The sequence below is a fragment of the Sinohyriopsis cumingii genome, chromosome 10 (assembly GCF_028554795.1).
Source record: "Sinohyriopsis cumingii isolate HCF-2022 chromosome 10, ASM2855479v2, whole genome shotgun sequence".
NCBI lineage: Eukaryota > Metazoa > Mollusca > Bivalvia > Unionida > Unionidae > Sinohyriopsis > Sinohyriopsis cumingii.
Window position 1 is genome coordinate 59,359,820 of NC_142970.1, and position 20,137 is coordinate 59,379,956.

At 33.1% G+C, this 20,137-nt stretch overlaps 1 protein-coding gene across 3 annotated transcripts in view; it reads right to left on the reverse strand.

Annotated features, from left to right (window-relative positions):
- Positions 1–20,137, reverse strand: part of LOC149790209 (pleckstrin homology domain-containing family M member 2-like) — a 79,555-nt gene that overhangs the window by 10,852 nt on the left and 48,566 nt on the right. For 2 of the 3 annotated variants that reach the window (XM_089972215.1, XM_089972216.1), the window contains exons 13-15: positions 13,358–13,509; positions 5,306–5,537; positions 1,292–1,465 (exon numbers count right to left, since the gene is read on the reverse strand). In XM_089972215.1, coding sequence (XP_089828341.1) covers positions 1,292–1,465; positions 5,306–5,537; positions 13,358–13,509 — 558 coding nt within the window. Of the gene's footprint in view, positions 1–1,291; positions 1,466–5,305; positions 5,538–13,357; positions 13,510–20,137 lie in introns of those variants that run through there. The other variant, XM_089972217.1, reaches the window with a different exon arrangement.

Consider the following 20,137-nt stretch of genomic DNA (forward strand, 5'->3'; position numbering starts at 1 on the left):
ATTATCTATTTCAGGGCCTTTGTTATTCTGCACAGTTTAATGAATGTTATCAGACGTGACATTACAACAGACGATAGTGTCTATTTCGGGGTTTTTGTTATTCAACACAGTCTAATGAATGTTATCAGACATGACATTACTACAGATGATAGTAGTGCAGATAGAAAGGTAATAAACTCGATAAATGACTGTCATGCATTTTATTTATTATAAAACACAATTCATGAATTGCTATTGATGAATGTTATCAAAAATTGTAACTGGTTGACTAGTACATGAATGTATAATTATCTTCTATTGAATGCCTATCAACGCCTGGCATGAATATTAAAATCGAAATTATAACTGGTTTACTAGTACATGAATGTATAATTATCTTCTATTGAATGCCTATCAATGCCTGGCATGAATATTAAAATCGAAGCAATCTTAAAATGTCACCTTTGCATGACATATGGCGCTGTTTATTGTACTTACGGTTTCAATAAATATGTGACTGTAATAGCTAATAATTCCATATTTTTATAGTCATAAAATTGGCAGTGTGAAGAGTACTAAAAGGGCTTGGTTCTGTAAAAATGCATCAGATATAAATACAGATGATGAGAGCAGATAGGTGAATATTCCATCAATTTAAAGCATTAATTTGAGTCAGAATTATAAAGTAATGCATAAATTACCTGGATTTTTCAAATACCAGTATGTAAGGTCTCATATTATTTTAGACTCAGATTGATTCATGTACAACATTAACAATCAGGCCTGAATTTCAACAACAGATTTTGATTTAAATTTAAGTTTATAATTCAACAATCAGATTGGCTGAACTCTAATTCTGACTTAACATTGGCCAATCAAATCTCTAAGGTCAAGACTCAACAGAAGCAGTGTTGGTGATCACAGAGGCTAGATTTGACTGATTTACAAAATTTTAAACATACATCAATAAAGACAGTACAAACATAACTCATAATTGTTTATCCCACTCTTCTACATTAGGTAATTAAGGCAGAACACAATAATCTCCATAAAAACATTACCTACTAGGAAATCGCTTTTATTTTGTGGTGTCCCATTTTTGGTGGTATGGTAAATGCGAAAGGAAAACTGATTGGTCTGTAAAAGCAACTGGATTCCTATCCAAATACATACATTTGTGTACTGACATATCATTTTTGGCTGTACCGCAATACATACAAAACCAGAAAGAATATATGAATTGAACATATTTTTCATAAAATAAAAGCTTAACGGCAGGCTTGATCCTATACTAAGTATCACTAACACTCACCAGTACACAAAAGGTTTTCATGGTAGAGTCAGTGAGGACAGCTTTTATGTCCTCGAGACTGGCCTTACCCATGGTTCTAATAGACCTAGTCTGCAGGTTTTCATGACACATTAGCAGTTTCTGGCTGGTCATTATGAGGCAGAAAGGGAGGCAACTTGTACGGGCTGGACGAATCTGCAATAACAAGACAATAGGAAATGTCATTCTTACGTGAAAATGCATGAGCAGCAGTGCTGGTGAAAGTTTATTACTGTGCTCATATATTTGTGTCATTATTTCATGTAATATTGTACTTAAGCCTGTTATGGAACCTGTTTCAAGAAATGGAAATCATCACTTAGTCTACCAGCAAAAGAGCAACAACATTTGACAAAACAATAATAACCTTACATACAATAAGAATAGATCTACATTATTTGCCAAAACAACAAAATCTATAATATCAACTTCACAAGCAAAAGATGAATATCACCAAGGTAACAGTAACATTTGTAGCAAAATGGCAAATATTTTTTTAAAAATGCATCTTAAACTTAACATTTAGTAAAACATAAAATACTTGTTTTTAGAAACGTACACACAAATAACAAGCTAATAGGATAACCAAATGAAACTATCCAGGCATGGAAATAATGGATTTTGCGTTTGAGAGAATCAGTCCTCTCACACAATCAACGGGATCTGCTCTTCTAATGCTGTATATTCACAGTGCATTGAGTATGCCGTGTATTCACAGTGCATCGAGTATGCTGTACATATACAGTGCATTGAGTATGCTGTGTATATTCAGTACATTGAGTATGCTGTATATTCACAGTTCACTGAGTATGCTGTGTATTCACAGTGCATTGAGCATGTTGTGTATTCACAGTGCATTGAGTATGCTGTGTATATTCAGTGCACTGAGTATGCTGTATATTCACAGTGCATTGAGTATGCTGTATATTCACAGTGCATTGAGTATGTAGTGTATTCACAGTGCATTGAGTATGCTGTATATTCACAGTGCATTGAGTATGCTGTATATATACAGTGCATTGAGTATGCTGTGTATATTCAATGCATTGAGTATGCTGTATATTCACAGTGCATTGAGTATGCTGTGTATTCACAGTGCATTGAGCATGTTGTGTATTCACAGTGCATTGAGTATGCTGTGTATATTCAGTGCACTGAGTATGCTGTATATTCACAGTGCATTGAGTATGCTGTATATTCACAGTGCATTGAGTATGTCATGTATTCACAGTGCATTGAGTATGCTGTATATTCACAGTGCATTGAGTATGCTGTATATATACAGTGCATTGAGTATGCTGTGTATATTCAATGCATTGAGTATGCTGTATATTCACAGTGCATTGAGTATGCTGTGTATTCACAGTGCACTGAGTATGCTGTATATTCACAATGCATTGAGTATGTTGTGTATTCACAGTGCATTGAGTATGCTGTGTATATTCAGTGCATTGAGTATGCTGTATATTCACAGTGCATTGAATATATTGTGTATTCACAGTGCATTGAGTACGCTGTATATTCACAGTGCATTGAGTATGCTGTGTATTCACAGTGCATTGAGTATGCTGTATATTCTCAGTGCATTGAGTATGCTGTGTATTCACAGTGCATCGAGTATGCTGTATATATACAGTGCATTGAGTATGCTGTGTATATTCAGTGCAGAGTATGCTGTATATTCACAGTGCATTGAGTATGCTGTGTATTCACAGTGCACTGAGTATGCTGTGTATTCACAGTGCATTGAGTATGCTGTGTATTCACAGTGCATTGAGCATGCTGTATATTCACAGTGCATTGAGTATGCTGTGTATTCACAGTGCATCAAGTATGCTGTATATTCACAGTGCATTGAGTATGCTGTATATTCACAGTGCATTGAGTATGCTGTGTATTCACAGTGCATTGAGTATGCTGTGTATTCACAGTGCATCGAGTATGCTGTGTATTCACAGTGCATTGAGTATGCTGTATAGTATGCTGTATATTCACAGTGCATTGAGTATGCTGTATATTCACAGTGCATTGAGTATGCTGTATATTCTCAGTGCATTGAGTATATTCACAGTGCATTGAGTATGTTGTGTATTCGCAGTGCATTGAGTATGCTGTGTATTCTCAGTGCACTGAGTATGCTCTGATAAAGTTTCATCAGCCGGATATTTGTTATGATCATAAAATGGAATAATGCTTGTGAAAAAAAACGTGCTTAGAATGATGCTAGCATTTATTTTCTAAAATACTTTAAAGTATACCTTCTCAAAAACAAACCAATTGTTTGGAATGCATAAAAACAAGCATGTGTAAGAAGGATAAATAAATGCAGTGGAATGCAGTATCATTTTTAACAGACTAGAAATGCCCATGTATTGTGTAGTATGACAAATCATTATAGTGTTCCATGCAGTGTAAGTCACATTAAACATGGTATCATGAGAAGGCAGTCAGCTGATCTTACATTCTAATGGCTTGCCTATTTCATATTTAAGTACATTTTCCATAGAAATCACCTGACCGGCAGAGCTTCAACATTCAGTCAAATGTTATTAGAGCGTGTGGATTAGTGTAGAAATAAGCCTTTACATTATCGATATAGTGCAAAATGCTTATTTATGTGGAAAGTTATGCTCAGCAAATCATTCATCAAACAATTCATATCACAACAATAATGCAGCGAGTTACAGTTATCATCCATTCCAAGCAGGAATTGTACTTGCACAATAGGTGATGTGTGCTTGAGTCAATCACCAATCATATAGATCTCTCACACACACAGTGAAAATATTCAAAATGGACTCCCTTATGAATTTTGGTTTACTAAATTTCACTGTTTTCACTTAAAGATGAAAGGTAATCAAGTGTCTATTTTCATGCAAGTAAATATATATACTATTGATCATGCATCCATCATTAATAAATGTTTACAATAAACATATGCACAAGTTATAATTTCATGTCATTTGAATTCTAAGTTGGAATTTATTTTCTTCTGTTGTACTTTGATTTGTTTAAAGACCTTAAACTAGCATATTTTATCTGAGGAAGTTTCAGGGTTATGAATATATTTAAGTGTGAACTTCATACATGAGGGACTGAACAATTCCTTTGGTTTTCTGAGTAGATGGCTTCCACTAAATTGAGTTGTATATACAGGTGAGAAAATAGGGTGTGTGCTCAGGAAGTATGTGTGCTCAAGAGACTCACTTGATCTTACTAGCATTGTTAACAACATGGCAGCAGTCTGTCTGCTCATGAGACTCACTTGATCTTACTGGCATTGTTAACAACACGGCAGCAGTCTGTGTGCTCAGGAAGCTCACTTGATCTTACTGGCATTGTTAACAACATGGGAGCAGTTGTGTGCTCAGGCAATTCACTTGTATCTTACTGGCACTGTTAATAACATGGCAGTAGTCTATGTGATCTGGAGACTCACTTGAATGCTATTGTCATGGCTAACAATTTGGCAGCAGTCTGTGTGAAGAATATGGAATAACGTCTGTCTCATAAGTTTAACCTCTTTAGTGTAAAGCAGGTTTGCAGTCCTATGACGGACAAATAAATACAGACTCATCTGATGGATAAATACACACATTTAAAATTAAAAAAGCATTACTGGTGATATATCATAGCACTATGTGTCCATTTTAAATTTCAAGTGAAGCATTCAGATATGGAACAAACAAGTGTGGCTGCATGCTGGATCTTTGGATGTAGAGGCCAACATGTCATTGTATCATGAATGGTAGAGATTAACCTTTAGGAACAGAATACCCTAACAATGTTGGAATGCAACACAGGAAGCAGTCATGCCCAAAATTCAAAGGCCTATGTCCCATGAATATTGAGTCTTGTGCGATACCCTATGTGTGTTTCTACACTCAAGAGATACAAATGAAATTCATATTATTTTCTTGGTTCACATCGATTACATGAATACATGTACCTACTTAAAAAGTAGCACTCGTTGACGTCCACACAGATAAAGCTAACCTGTAGGCCTTCAGATAAGGCTTGGCATAAACTCTGCAACCAAATGTTGACCTCCATCTCCATTGACAGAGACAACCAGAAGAAATCACCACTAGCAAGGATGATTTTAATACTATGGGGACGCTCGGAGTTCTGGTCCAGCTTACACCCAACACATTCGGCTTTAGCCAGATTCACAAATGTATGTGGTTTAAGATCGTTCTTGTCATTGTAAATGCATAACATGCAGTCCCTTAAAATAAAAATAAAAACACATATATAAATATATAAAAGTACTAGTATCTATACAAAGTATATAACTTCTGATACGGCAGCTCTTGTTCACTCTACCAATTTTATCAGGATGCAACTAGGAATAAAATGTAAAATCATTGTTATATGGTCAAGCCTGATATAACGGTAACTTCCATATAAATTTCATAGCCACATGTATATAAACATGTGATAATTAATAAAAGAGTGACATATCATAAGAACCATTATCATATCCTTGCTTGTGAAGAAATAGGAAACAAAGATTTTGCATTAGCCAAAATAATTTATAAAATGGATGTTTCTATTTTCAAGGCAAAACAAGCATTGTAGGTCAAAGGGTTTTAAACTTAGTCCAAATGGCTACATCTGCTGCCATTTTAAGAACTTTTAACAACACCATTTACCAACAAACAAAACCTAATCAACATATACCTTCATATTTTTTCGACATTAAATGAAACGTTTCTCACTAACAAAGACGTAAGTAATTATTTTATTGGCTGAAAAGGACAATTCCAGCATACCCCATTAATTCAAAAATTAGTTGCTGAACAGATGTTGTAGAAATTAGATATGTGAGAAATGTAATTTATATTAAGATGAAGAAGAATTCACTTGTTAAGTTAATGCTGAATGTTTATTGTACACGTATTTCATATGTCATTAAGAACTACATGTAAAGTGCAGAATGTTTAGTGACTTGTTTATCAATGCCTCACCAATACCTCCAACCCATCAACGTATTCTATTTAAACTGTCTGTTTTCAGTTATTGTGTGTAATTAACGATAAATAATTATGCCAAAATACTCCACTAATGGAGGTAGGAAATTCACTGTAATGAAATGATATAACATATAAATTACAGTGTTAAAACTTTCATTTGTATATCATTACAATGGTACATTTTATTTGTATTACACTACAATGGTATATTTCATTTGTATTAAATTACAATGGTACATTTTATTTGTATTACACTACAATGGTATATTTCATTTGTATTACATCACAATGGTACATTTTATTTTTATTTCACTAAAATGGTATATTTCATTTGTATTATATTACAATGGCACATTTCATTTGTATTACACGACAATGGTATATTTCATTTGTATTACATTACAATGGTATATTTCATTTGTATTACATTACGATGGTACATTTTATTTGTATTACACTACAATGGTACATTTTATTTGTATTACACTACAATGGTATATTTCATTTGTCTTACATTGCAGCAGTACATTTCACTTGTATTACATTACAATGGTACAAAGTCAAAAGTCAGCTTTAAATACAACCTATGACAAGGTGAAATAATCCAGAAATATATATCTGGAATGATCATAAATGAAACAATTTATTAAAATGATAGGAAAATATAGGTGAAAAACAAATTAGGTTGAAATCGAAATGTGGCAAAAGCTAAGTCAGGTAGACATGATTTTAGTTGATGTAACTCCTACAAATAATAAAGCAGAAGGTCGAAAATCAGTCATTTTAGGTTTCATACTTATGACACGGCAGATTCTTTGTTTGAAATTAAACATAACATAGCCTTAATAATGGTATGTTGCAGAAACCAAAGCCATGACGAGTAATAAAGACGTAAGTACTATGAGCAATATAAAACCCATAATAAACACATGCATGTCCATAAAAACACAAGTAGGTCCATAAGAAACACATGTAGGTCCAGGAAACAATTTCATACCAAATTGCATAAGAATATGTTGACAGGTCCTTGAGATATGACAACTTCAAGAAGCATCATCTGTACAAGAATGAACGTTGTCTGACAAATACAACATTACCTTTCCAAAGGAGTATACAAGACAAAATGCACAAAAGGCAGGTTGTGTTTAAGTGGCAAGTATGTGTTCATGTAGATTGCAAAAGCATATTTTTAGTGATTCTTGAGCTGTATGGGCACAAGTAACTCGTACTAGGTAGATACAATATTAGAGGTGAAAATGCTTTCAAAAACTGAGTTAACATGCAAAATCCAGCATGTATGTTGATCTAAAGGTCGCACCATTGTTGCATGAAAATATGTTGAAAGATCCCTTCCTTATATGTCAGGTTTTCAAAACTATGTGCAAGTTGCATGGTTTCAAAAAATTGCTCAAAATAGGCTGGCTAGAAAAAGGATAAGCAGCAGATGGAAGGAACACACACTCACACATACTCTCACACAAACATACACACATACATACACACACAATTACTCAAACACACATACACACACACTATTACTCAAACACACATACACACACACACACATACATACTAACACACACATACTCACACACACATACACACACACGGATAAGGTGATTAATTTTGGGTTCTTATGTATTTCTTTTACTTAATAATTCAGTTCCTATAGCAGTCTATTGTACTGCATAAGTTAAATTTATATGTAATTTGTTTTGTGTACTTAACTGTTTCATATATTTTCAAAGCCAGGCCTATGCACAACTAGACTACATTTTCCTGTTGGATTCCTTCAATTTCTTTACAACATAGGTCAAGGGAAAATGTGTATAAATATGAATCTGATAAATAAATTCATTGCTGTTTTAAATCAGTCTGTGGGAAACTATTTGTGATTAGAGTTTACACTTGTTTTGTTGAAATTAGATACGATTCGAGAGACATTATGAATAATTTTCACAAACCATTAAAACAGTTTAAATTAATAAAGAACCAGAATTTTGCAAGTATGTTTCTGATTGAATTATCCTCAACAATTGCTCAAAATCTTGTACAGATAAAATGTTTAAGGAAATTCAGTTTACATCAAGCAAAACATGTGTATAGTACAGTGTACAAAATATATGGGGATGTGTGATTCCTTTATGTCAGTCAAGTGTCATAAAATCTTGTTTAGATGAAACTAAACAATAAATTTTGCTCAAATTTAAAAAGACCTGTTAGTGTTTACTTCCTCTCAAAGTTCTTGAGTCACTACAACTTGCTGGAGAGTTGTTGCTGTTGTGGGGTTTGATGCCATTTATCAGCACACTATAGGCTATACACGGCGGCCAGTATTAATGGTAGATGAAGAAGCCGGGAAAACCCTGGAAAGAACCACCGACCCACAAGAAGCTACCGGCAAGCTTTCTCACATACCAACAATGGCCGAATCTGAGACTCAAACCCATGCAGACAGAGGTGAGATGGCAGTGATCCGTAACGAAAAGCGCTTTAGACCACTCGCCCCCCCCCCCCTTACTGGAGAGAGTGTTAAACAAAAGTTTACATAATTGTGCATGTCAACTGTATTTAAATCGAATATTCTTCCATAAATCAAAGAAAACAGTCAGCAAGAGGTATAATCATATGCATAACTCATGTAAATGATATTTTACAACTTTAAAACCCGAACTAATTCAAATTATCACAAATATAAAGTCCCATAGCAATTTAGTCTGATTTCATAACATCTTCATGATGTTACGCTTTGAAAAACACCACCATGAGGACATGGGCTCAGGAGAATAATTCCTGCAAAATGTTATCGTAAAATGCTGAAAATCATATGCGGTTATGGTCTTGTCAATGTAGAGCTCTGCAAATCAATCGTGAGGACAGATATTCAGGTACCATATCTGCTGTAAAGGATGTCAGGGAATGCAGAACCTCGTTCAAAGTCACCTCAATATAAAGCTGCATACAAAATTTAAGAGGCAATACATTTTGCTAATGTTATGCTGCTGGTGCCAATGTCAGCAGGTTGTGCAACCAGGTGGCATAACTTGAGAAAACCAGGATTCAAGCCATAATTTATTCAAGGCAACTCACATTAGGTCAGTCTGTACGACACTATTCTTGACTTCTGTTATTTAAAGTTTCAAGCACAAGACTGTTTATCTATGTTGTTTCTCTGACATTAAATGGAATTCGGGGTTTTGTTATTTGTTTTTAACCATATATTTAAATTTAAATTCTAATAATCAGAGAGAAAAAGAAAACAATATGCATTGTTTAGCAAGGCAAAAGCACCAAAATATAGCCTCATATATATATATATATATATATATATATATATATATATATATATTCACATTTAAGGAAAGTAGGCATTAAAATCTATTTTCAAAAGATTGTATTTATTTGTCAGATCACTATAAATGCAAGGATAACCTACTGAGTGTTTGCCTTTGTCTTCATGTTGTAAACATGTTATAAATTGTAATTATCTTTTTCTTTATTTGTCAAACGGTGTAAAGCAACATCCATTTGATTTTAATTATATTCAGCAATTCTAATTAATACATAATACCCATGACATTTTATTTCTTGTGTCTAAATATAAGGACATTAAATGCTCCTTTTGTCTATAGATAAGGGAATCAAATTTTCTTTATGTCAAAGGATAAGGGAATCAAAAACTCTTCCTGTCTAAAGTTAAGGGAATCCAATGCACTTTGTTTCTAATGGTAAGGGCATCAGAGCTCTTTTAGTCTTAAGATAAGGGCATCCAATGCACTTTGTTTCTAATGGTAAGGGCATCAAAAGCTCTTTTATCCAAAGAGAAGGGCATCAAATGTGGTGTGAAAGTTATTGAATTAATACGTAAGATCACTCAGGTTATTTCATGTTCTCTGTAGCTAAGGGTATTCAGTGCTCTTTTGTGTTGAATGATGTCATAAAACGATCTTTTCGTCTAAAGATAAGGGCACCACATGACCTTTTGTCTAAATATAACGGCATCAAATGCACTTTTGTCAAGAATAAGGACATAAAAAATTCTTCTTGTATAAATATAATTAGTATCAAAAGCTCTCTTTTTCTAAAGGTAAGGGCATCAAAAACTTCTTTTTTTATAAATAAGGTCATTACACGACCGTTTGTTTAAAGGTACAGCATCTAACACTCCTTTTGTTTAGATATATCAAATGCACTTTTGTCTAATATAAAGGCATCAAACGTTCTGTTCCTCTAAATATAACTGTATAAAATGCTTTTATGTCAAAAGATGCGCGTGTGTGTGATTTTGATTTTTATATTTGCTTTAACAATTTTTCAGTCGTATCGCTACGATGTATGCAGTGTGACAGTTTATAGTGATGTCTAGCACTGGGGCATCATGCCGCAGACATGTAGCACGATGTTCCACCCAGTCACATTATCCTGACACCAGGTCAACTAGTCCTAACACTAACCTCTTAATGCTGAGCGTCAAACGAGGCAGATATGAGTACCATTTTTGTAAGTATTTGGTATGACTCGGCCGGGAATCAAACACATGACCTCCTGCATCCAAAGCAGACGCTCTAACCACTAGGCCACTGGAGCGGTACTGTCTAAAGATAAGGGCATGTAAAGATCTTTCATGTCTAAAGATAAGGGCATGAAATGCTCTTTTCTCTAATACAAGGGCATAAATGTTCTGATTTAGTTAATGCATAATATAGCCACAGTATTGTTTCTTTTTGTCTGAATATAGTTGTATCATATGATCTTTTTGTCTAACTATAAGACATCAAAAGCTCATTTTATCTAAATATAAAACATCAAAAGCTCATTTTGTCTAAACATAAAACATCAAAAGCTCATTTTGTCTAAATATAAGACATCAAAAACTCATTTTGTCTAAATATAAAACATCAGAAGCCCATTTTGCCTAAATATAAGACATCAAAAACTAATTTTGTCTAAATATAAGACATCAAAAGCTCAATTTGTCTAAATATAACACATCAAAAACTCATTTTGTCTAAATATAAAACATCATAAGCCCATTTTGTCTAAATATAAGACATCAAAAGCTCATTTTGTCTAAATATAAGACATCAAAAGCTCATTTTGTCTAAATATAAGACATCAAAAGCTCATTTTGTCTAAATATAAGACATCAAAAGCTCATTTTGTCTAAATATAAGACATCAAAAGCTCATTTTGTCTAAATATAAGACATCAAAAGCTCATTTTGTCTAAATATAAGACATCAAAAGCTCATTTTGTCTAAATATAAGACATCAAAAGCCCATTTTGCCTAAATATAAGACATCAAAAGCTCATTTTGTCTAAATATAAGACATCAAAAGCTCATTTTGTCTAAATATAAGACATCAAAAGCTCATTTTGTCTAAATATAAGACATCAAAAGCTCATTTTGTCTAAATATAAGATATCAGAAGCCCATTTTGTCTAAATATAAGACATCAAAAGCTCATTTTGTCTAAATATAAGACATCAGAAGCCCATTTTGTCTAAATATAAGACATCAGAAGCCCATTTTGTCTAATCATAAAGGCATCAAAATGCACATGGTGAATAAAGAGAAGGCCATCAAATACTGTGTACAAGTGCTCTGAGTAATCTTTTTTTTGCAATTACTGCTTCAACACATATAGTTCTAGAATTATTCTGCATGATTTAATCCCGTTATATTTCTGACACGTTTAATTATTTGCAAACTATGACTGTGGCATGCTATTTTAATAGGAAACAAGATGGTAAATGGCACAAGTCTTCGTTTTGTGGCTTTGTAGAGTTTAACGCCATTGTTTAGCATATGACTGCCCATATTCAGCAGCCAGTACATTTTGATGGATGAAGAAGATGTCAAAACATCATGTTGAAACACTGACCACATGCCTACATTTGAGGCATTATTCCAATCAAAAAGGAAATAGGTACATGATGGAAATTTAAATCTCTCAAAATGACAGAAAAACTCAACTACTTCATCTCTCAACAGTTAGCATCTAATTAGCCAGAAATTACATTCATCAATAAAAGTCAATATACATGAAACTGCCAGATAGTAGCTCACTCATGTTTTTACTTGTATTTAGAGAGCTGTCACAAAAACAAACCTTGTTGCATTATGTCAGCATATCCCACCAAAGACTTGTCATGCTCTGTGATAATACTGGTGTAAATGTCGGTATGCCATCTTGAAAAACAAACTCTTTTAAGGTGTCTTCAGTACACACAAACTGCATACTAAATAGGCTGCCAAATTCAAAAGCCCATAAAAAAGTAATATTGCAAACAGCAAAGTCAGAAATCTGAAAACATTACTGAGAATTGAATGCATTCAAGATCTCATAAATATGTCACCATTATTTGGTTTAATTCAAGCAATCACTATGGAATTTATGCTGTGGAAACAAGGCAAGCTGGATAGACAAAGGTTGGAAATTTAATTCATTATATTGAACTTCTTGGTTTCATTCACATTATGAATATATTGATGCATGCACAATTTAGTCAAACCAATTTCAAGTAACAGTATCTAGCTGAAACGTCTTACTGAAACCAAATACCTGACGAATGAGCGATATAAAGTCAGACAGAACTGGTTAAACTGTGTTGCTGACTTTGTCAGTTGGTGTTCTGGTCATTCACAAGACGGCATGATGGAAGAAAGAACCGACAAACTAACTGATAAGACCATTACTATATTTTCTCGCTGTCAAATGGTTGAAACAAATGATTTATATATTATAATATATGCATAACCAATGCCATCATTTACGTCTTGCTTTGTAATGAAGTAATGCTGGCTTTATATTCAGTGGAAACATTTGCTGTGCCATTGTTAACGAATGTTAGAAATGTTTTCTTCTCTATGTAACTTTTGACTTGTTCTAATTGGAGATTCGGGTATTCTTTTCTTTGCATTTTCATAAAAAATCTAATCTGCAGCAATATCCTCAGATACCAGAATACTGAAAACGAAGTGCCAACGTTTATGAATTCCAATTTACTTTAATCGCCTGATGTTTTTGCATCTACACAAAGTATAGCAACAACCTTGAAATTCTTTTACCTTAGTACAGCATAGGCTGGATTCCATGTGTTGCCCTGTGGTAATCCATACTCCAGATAACCTTCCCTCTCTGAAGATCCAGCTCGACCTCTCCATGTTTGTGGGTCCTCCCAGTAAACCAGAGCATAATACTGAAGCTTCACTTCTGTTGACTGCAAAGAGAAAAAAAAATTAAAATTAAATGAAAATATTGATAGATAAAACTATAAGTGACAATTTGCAGCTATGAATAAATAGAACCAGCTTTATTAACTTTGTATTATGTACAATGTATTATTTATATTATCTATAATGCATTTTGACTTGATTACATATTGAAGATTGTACATTTTAATATTCACGTTTCCAAATTTGTTTCAATATATGTCAATAGTTAATTGGTAATGCAGTTCTTTAAACCAAGTGAAAGAGTGAAATTAAGTTATGTCCCCTGCTGGAATTATTGAATAATAAATAAATATTATTCTATTTAATAAAATGAATTTAAAAGAATGAGAAAGTGTTTAAACTAGGAACATAACAATACTTTCAATAATACAGTCCTACCCACTTATATCGACATCACTTATGTCGACAAGCCACCTATTTCGACATAAAAGCAAGGTCCCGGTCCCTTGGCCTACTATTACTACAAAAATTGTCATGCTTATGTCGATGTCGAGATAAAAAATAAACGTACATATCGACAGAACCCCTTGGTCCCAGCTTCAACAAATCCTTTGTTTTCTAATCATTTATGTCGACCAGCTGCCAGTTCCGACCCATACTTTTTTCAACAATTAGTTGATCTTGCCACCAGGCTTTAATTTTTCCGCCTAATCATTTATGTTGGCAGGGTGTACAGATCCGACCTGTACTTTATTCAACAATTAGTTGATCTTGCCACCAGGCTTTAATGTCGCAGTCGGATAAAAAAATCAAACAGGCTTTTGTTTGGTCCTTGATAAATTTAATTTTATTGTAATTTTATGCATGAATTATAATATAGATAATAATCTCAATTACATGTATATATATTTTTGTCATTAAAATCATGTAGTGATACATGTATTTGTATTTTGAGAGAATTCATAACTTGTTATCTCCGGGATGTATTTTAAATATATATCACTTGAGCTGACATTGTTACAATATTGTATTGCAAAAATAATTTTCTTTTAATACCTCATTAGCATGTGTCAATGTATACAATATTATGTCTTCATTAATCATATCAGCTGCATATCTCTTGTTCACTTTTATGTGCTTTTCACGATGACTTCTGTAACTAAATACATGTACTGTTTAAACTAACTTGCTGACAGGTTTTCATTTCCATGTGAATAGCCCCATTCCCCTGGTAGCCTCAATAAGATGGGAACAGACTGACCAAAATCTAGGCCAATTTTTTTACTTATACTTGAAGCATGTAAATGTAAATAACAACTATACGACCATATGCTAATGCAGACATTGAATATCGTAGTGAAAATTTTTAATATCAGGATGTGACCAATGCAATATTTTATTGTGGATTTTATTACACAAAGGTAACCAATGTAATTTGTCAATATACAAATGTATTTCACACTGGTTTTGTCTTCATGTACTCAAAATTTCCATTGTTTGTTTTCTCAAAGTGTAAATGCTAGTCACTGATGACAGGTCACCCCTTACTGATGAATTTAACTTGTATCTTTTTTTCAGACCGCCCACAACACTTATCTCGACATCCGCCTGTGTCAACACTATTTCCTCCGGCCCGAGGATGTTGACATAAACGGGTCGGACTGTATATCTAAATCGTATATTAAAATTAAACTTGGAATGAATCTTAAATATTTATTTTAAAGAATACATATATATTTATATTACTAACAGTATTATGCAGGTAATAATTTTAATTATATAACTTGTTTCAGAGAGGAATACACATAATTCTCAGTAGAAACAAATCAGCTGAACACAAGAAAATGAGAAATATAATGGATAGCTGCTCCAGAAAAACCATGAAATTCTACATCAGGCTATGTTAGTGAAGATCTTTGCAGTGACACTCAAGGTGAAAGATAAGGCTGTGTCCACACACAAAGAGAAGCATGATGAATACAAAATAAAGATAGTGCGAATCTTTAACACATTAACCCCTGGATGTTTTTATTGTTTTCGCTTGAAATTCGAGTAGGAAACACATTTTGAAAGCTATTTCTGAATACATCCTAATACATCAACTTCCAGGTGATTTTCAAATAACCTAATGCCTAGCTGTATTAGACAAATCGTTTTTCATTGGCTATTTTCATATCAAGACCACTCTTTATTCCAAATGTCCATCATATCCAACTTTTTGCAAAGGTTCATCTGTCTGTTTGCAGTTCATACCAGTCTGCCTAAGATCTGAGACGAAAAGGTCTAAATTTGAACACAAAATCGGATTTCAACCACAGGCGAACTTTGGGTGGAAAAAATCGGGTCCAAAAAATGAGGTTTTTCCCTCTGTATTTTGTAGTGCAACTAGAACTTCCAGATTATTTGGTATCATTGTAGAGCTACATCTGTCTACCTTTCAATAATACCACCCACTTTAGTTTATTATACATGACCTTGACGCTACAGAGCTTGGCAGTAGGTTACTACCTCCTCTCACGTAAACTCGTTGGCAAGGGTTAATGTGTTAAATAGGACACACTGTGACCACCCTTGTATACCTACACAGAAAAAATGAGAAACGTTAGATAAATTTTTCCAAACACATAAAACAATAGGATTTTGATTTATTTTTGTAGTAATTTTTGTTTCTCATTAAATGAATACCACAGGTAGAAATCCAAAAAGAAAATTTAATTAGTAGATCTTTATTTTTTTTTCTTTCCTTTTATATTTTTTTATTTTTTATTTTTTTAATAATAATGAGAATATAAATAGGCAGCCTGAGTGAAATTTGATATATATGTTATCCTTACAACAATATCTATAACAAGCAACCAATATAGCAAAACACACACACACACACACACACACAGCAAACACAGGCCTTAGGAGATACTTGACAAAGATCACTGGAAATTACATGGGGAAGGAATCTGCCTATGACATTGAAACCCATGGTTGGATGAACAGACTCTTAGACAGAAGAACCAGCCTGGGCTCTTCACATACAAGGGAAACAAATACCCCTGTTCAAAAATACACACACACACACACACATACACACACACACACACACACACACACACACACACACACACACACATATATATATATATATATATATATATATATATATATATATATATATATATATATATATATATATATTTGTACTAAATTTCTTTTTAATAGAACACACAGTATTACATATCTTAGGGGCTACAATAACATAAAAGCACTCTTATTTTTGGGGAACTGGGTGGGGGCATCTGTCTGGTGCTCCCCCCAAAAAAGAAGAAGAAAAAAAGAAAATGTACAATCTCAAATTGCATGTGCCAGGGTCTGTCTTTGATATGTCTTTCAAATAAACCAGTTAATAAATATTATGAAAATAAAATAATCATAGTCAAATAAAGTAAAACAAGGGAATTAATCTAAAATTGGTAGCTAGATGTAAAGGGGTCATCAAAAGAATAAAGTTGATCATATAAGGTAGAGTTTTAGGGAATATTATATAATAAAATATGACAGTATAAATATGACATAATAAATATATAATAAATATGACATAATAAATGTGATATAATAAATATGATATACAGTAGTCCCCCTCTTGAACGGCCTCCTGACCAGCGGCCACCCACTTCTTAAATCCCTTGGCACCTACGAATTTGTATTCAAAAGTACCCCTCAAGAACAGCCACCACACAATGCAACCAGCAACCAGCGTATTAGTACAAAATTGTAAAATGTTCCCCTCACTAGCGGCCACTTTTTTCTTCAAATGCATCCAGAACCAATAATTAATTCACATTGTGATGTAAGGTAAGTAATCAGATTATCTCTATCATCAATACATGTCTCCTAATGTTAAGTTTCCATTACTGAAATAAACGTTGACTAAAGTACATGTAACACTAAGATTATTATTGTTGTTATTTATAAAAGCCGACATTTACAGGAAATGAGCATAACAATGTTATGATAGAGTTTTGTGATTCACACATCTGTCGAGTTCTTCTCTTTGATGATTACAACTGGACGTAATTGTCAAGATCATACAGGGTGAGCATAGGCTAAAAATAGATTTTGTGCATTAACACACACACACAGAACTTAACCTTGAACAAAACAGGATACCAGATAAAGACCGAAAAATCACATGACAACACATTTATTGATTCCTTTATGAAGAAGGCATTTCGTCCACTTTACGAAAGTTTCGTCTGCATAATTAAATCGCATTCAGTTCACAACATCCAAATAAACCATTACCAAACATTAACATGTCATCATGTAAACAGAGACCTATTATTTTAGAAGAAAATCGGTTATTCTACTCAACGATATCAGGTGAGGTGGGAAGGGTAGACTTGGCATACAATTTTATGTAGAAAAGACTCGAATACAACAATTTTACATTGAAAAGACTAAAATAAATGCCAAAACCGATAAGGAGGTTATCATCAGCAGTGAGAAAAAAGAAAATGGAAAAAGATTTATGTACCATGATGACATTTTTGAATTTGCAATGTGCATGACAACAATACCCGCTCACATATCACATGTACGCCAGGAATAAGAACTAATAATGTATATTCAGTTGAAATAAGTCTGTTATTATAACAAGAAGAACCTTTTAATAATTAATGCTACTTTTGGCCGAAGATATTAATGCTTTGAAGTAAGTAGCTTTCTTACTACATACATTACATATACTTCTCACAAAAAATTTACTCTCCATCTGGAAAGGCCATCCGTCTTACATGGCCACATTCCTGGTGCAGAAGGGGTTGCCATATAATTGGGGGGGGGGGGCACTGTAATAAGCATGATATAATACATATAACAAATATGATATCATAAATATAACAATAAATATGACATAATAAATATGAAAAAATAAATGATATAATAAATGTGATATAATAAATATGATATAATAACTATGACATAATAAATATGATATAATAAACATGATATACAAAATATATGAGACACATAATATTCAAGATTAAATTGTAAAATATATAGAGGAAAACTTGAATGATATGGTAATAAGTGAAAATACTAGTGAAGTCCATGGAGGAATGGCAAGTATGATACAACTGTAGGATAATACAGCATACAGATGTTGGGAACTTTTGTTACTGGGAAATCTTTCAAAGGGAGGGTATTGCACAAAAAATAAATAGGTAGCATATGGTATATTTGTAGTACTTTATAAGTACAGCACATTTAAAACTGAATTTATGAATAAATTATGTGAATATCTATTGAATGGAAAAATTAATTTTAGTAGGGGACTATATATGGCTATTATACGACATAGAAGTACACGACTGACTGGGATAAAATGCTTAAGGAAACAAATAATACATTTTTAACAAGTAATACGTTGTTTGACATTTATAGGAAATGCAATATTTAAAAAAAATAATACGTCTTTTTTAGTATGAGAATTAAGGAAGTCGGACTGATAGAACGTATCTATCTGAAGTAGGTATTGAAAATGTAACTGGGGGTAAAATGCAGAATGTGAAAATTTTCGATCCCTCTGCTTCCTATGTACAAAGTTCAACTAAATGAGTGACTAAACGAGAGACTAAATGAGAGACTAAATGAGAGACTAAATGAGAGACTAAACGAGCAAATGGTTTTTGGAAACTCGATAAGCAAATACATAGGGAGAAGGAATATAAGGAGATGATAACGGGATGGCTTAAAGATAAAGATAAAAATGATAACAAAAACATTTTGTAAAATAAGAAAAAAGAAACAAATAATCAAGACAAATATTTGAATGGATTTGATTAACAGACATACGACAAGGGAGAAAAAAAACAACTATATAATAAAGAGTTTAAAGAAAACCAAATGAGGAGACAAGGGGTGTAAAAATAAGGGTGGGGATGTTTGGGGAAATATAATGAGGGCTAGATGACAATATACTGGTGAGGAAATAAGGAAAGGACAGATACAATCGAAAAGGAACTTAGAAATGATATTAGTCATACAGATATTTTAGAACAAGTAATGAAGTATTACAGGGAACTACATACATCACAAAATATACCAGATGGGAGATGTGATGAATACCTGGTAAAGGGGTGTTGATCCAGTTGACGATATAAGTAAATATATGTGTGAAGAAAGGATCAATGGAAAAGAAATTGAAAATGCAATTCAACAACCAAGGTCAGATGGTTTAACTTCGGATTTTTTATGAAACATTTAGTCAAAGCTTGGCCTGAATATTGGAGTTTCTTTATAATGATATATAACGAAAAAGGGGAAATGAGCGGGTTGATGATAATAACTTTATTAGACGATAATACCTGTATTATATAAGGGGAAGGGAGTAGAAACTTTATTATGTAAGGGGAAGGGAGTAATACCTTTGTTGTATAAGGGGAAGGGAGTAATAACTATATTGTGTAAGGGGAAGTGAATAATAACTTTATTATATAAGGGGAAGGGAGTAATAACTTGATTATATAATGGGAAGGGAGTAATAACGTTATTATATAAGGGAAAGGGAGTAATAACTATTATTTAAGGGGAAGGGAGAACAAACAGATCTTAAACACTGAGTTCAATATCACTATTGAATACAAGACTATACAATTTTGAGTTATATTCTAGCTTGAA